The sequence below is a fragment of the Camelina sativa genome, chromosome 20 (genome assembly GCF_000633955.1).
Source record: "Camelina sativa cultivar DH55 chromosome 20, Cs, whole genome shotgun sequence".
NCBI lineage: Eukaryota > Viridiplantae > Streptophyta > Magnoliopsida > Brassicales > Brassicaceae > Camelina > Camelina sativa.
Window position 1 is genome coordinate 29,641,441 of NC_025704.1, and position 2,727 is coordinate 29,644,167.

The 2,727-nt window shown below is 36.5% G+C and overlaps 1 protein-coding gene across 2 annotated transcripts in view; it reads left to right on the forward strand.

Moving 5' to 3' along the window:
* LOC104772022 (palmitoyl-protein thioesterase 3-like) overlaps positions 2,380-2,727 on the forward strand; it is a 1,867-nt gene continuing 1,519 nt past the window's right edge. For both annotated transcript variants that reach the window (XM_019242167.1, XM_010496664.1), the window contains exon 1: positions 2,380-2,561. In XM_019242167.1, coding sequence (XP_019097712.1) covers positions 2,380-2,561 — 182 coding nt within the window. The remainder of the gene's footprint in view (positions 2,562-2,727) is intronic.

Consider the following 2,727-nt stretch of genomic DNA (forward strand, 5'->3'; position numbering starts at 1 on the left):
CCCCACCCCCATGTACCACAAAGCTTTAACTGGTCAAATGCAATATGGAATTTGAATACATCCCCAAAAACTAAATTCTTCCTCTGGAAGGGCATGCGAGGAGCCTTACCGCTGGGAGAAATTCTGAAGTGTCGAGGAATCCAGACCGATGCCAAATGTCCTTTCTGTGGAGCTGAGGAGACCTCTACCCACCTATTCCTCCACTGTTGTTTCGCATCCACGATATGGAAACTGGCCCCATTCAAAGCACCTTTCGATCAAGCACCAATATCATCTTTCCGCGGTCTGCTAGAACAATCGACATAGTGCATTACCCTTCCCCCTTGTGGAATTGGACCCGGACCTTTATCCCCTTGGGTGATATGGACGATTTGGACAGCCCGGAATAAGCTTCTCTTTCAGGAAAAAAGCTCTTCCCCGGAGGAGACTCTAACCCAAGCCCTAAGGGCAGCCCGAGAGTGGAATTTTGCGCAGGAACCAAAATTACTCAAAAGCAAGGTAAAACCCCCACTCCAAACTCTCCCGATGCAATCAGATGATGCCTGCTGTCATACAGACGCAGCCTGGAGTAAAAAGACAAAGAACACCGGTTTAGGCTGGATTTTCACGAGTATCGAAGGGGAAGATAACCGATCGGGGTCGACCGCTCTGACTCCCTGCGGATCTGCACTTGTTCCCGAAGCTAGTGCTATCTACCATGCCCTCCTTGATGCCTACTCGCGGGGTATGAACAACATCTCAACTGCCTCTGATTCCAAAATGATCATTGACGCAATCAAATCGGGAACTCCTCTTAAGGAACTCCATGGGATTCTTTTCGATATCCTTGCTATCTCATCTATGTTTAGCTCTGTTACTTTCTCTTTTGTTTCTCGCGATTTCAACAAGGAAGCTGATGCGTTGGCAAAACGCTCCTTGTTGCTATTCGATGTACCGAACCCGGTTTAAGTAATCAAGATTTGGTTTGAACAAATATATATATATATATATATATATATATATATATATATATATGATAGGTTATTATTCTGTATTTCAGATGATATTTAATTCTTAGCAAATTATTTACCTGTTATAAGAAGACAATTAAACAAAAATACTTATGTTCACCCCTAAGATGAATGCTTCTATTCACCTCCTCCCCTTTCAACCAGTCAGAATCTTCTATCTAATATTTCATTTAAAAATAAATCAAAATTAAATTAAAAATTAAAACAAATTAAGGAAACAAATTTTGTATACTTTTAATCAAAGAAAGTTAAAATTGGGTTGGTTTAGATTTTACAATTAAACGATGTTATATATCGCTTTGGGTTTATAAATGAGAATTAAGTTCAGATTTCACAATTAGAACGAAATTATATGTCGGTTTGGGTTTACAAATGAGGTGATGAGGGTTTAGATTTTACATTTAAAATGAAATTATATGTCGGTTTGGGTTTACAAATGAAGTGATGAAGGTTTAGATTTTACAGTTATAACAAAATTATATGTCGGTTTGCGTTTACAAATAAGGCGGTTAGAGTTTAGATTTTATAATTAGAACGAAATTATAGATCTGTTTGGTTTATAAAAGAGCAGTTTGAGTTTTTTTATTTTATAATGATGTAAACAAATTTTGTTTTCTTATTTTATAAAAAGGTGATTAAAGAGGTTCCCAAGTATTGTCCTTCAAACTTGATCTCTTGTAATATTCTCTTCCAAACTTGTACTTCTCTGATCCAATTGTAGGCTCCAAATTTAAGATTTTCACCATTTACCAAATCCACAATTCCTTTGTTCTCTCCTTCAAATATGACTCTTGTGTAACCATGACTACAACAGTTCTGCACTGCCATGATGAGAGCTTAAAATTAACTCTTCACTTAGTTCACTATATGATCGTTGTGATCAACATGTTCTGGAGTATTCTTCACTATATGATCGTTGTGATCAATGTGTTCGAATACACTATGATTGGATCTATGAGATATTGCAAATAATGTAATATGAAATTACCGTAGTAAATATGTTAAAAATACATATCACGTACGTACTAAAGGGGGCAACGAGATAATATCATTAGAGAAGAAGTTATTGAAAATGCAATCAAAGTTGATAATGAAAATGCAACCAATTAAAAAAAGTTGACGCTCATGCAGGAATATATATCAACTAATCAGCACCGTCCATTTCATACTGGAAATATAAAACCAATCAAAACCGTCCATTGTTTCATCTAATTCTTTCTAATTCTTTACTTGGCCGCAACTAATCCAACCACATGACGCTCTTTGTATTCATTCCCCTATATATATATATGCCCATCTCAAAAGTTCTTGGAGACGAAAAAACATACACGCCAATCGGAACTTTCGTATATTTGGTGTTTTAATAACAATGGAGAAAGGTTTAAAGTGGTCTTGTGTTGCGGTGGTGGTTGCATTCTTAGCCATGGTTGACGTCTCTGTTTCAGTTCCGTTCATAATGCTTCATGGAATCATAGCTGGATGTTCTGATAAAATAAATGCTAACTTCACATTGCTTCTCCATAACCTCTCTGGCTCTCCTGGCTTTTGCGTGTAAGTCAATTCAGGACACTTTCTTCTATTCGATAATACATAAAATCGGGTCATGTAGAATATATAAGATGTGCAATGTGACATCTTTTTCTTGTTTTATATATAGCATGAACAAGATGATGTATTTGGTTTGATCGGATTCTCGTTTTTTTTTTTTTTTTTTTTT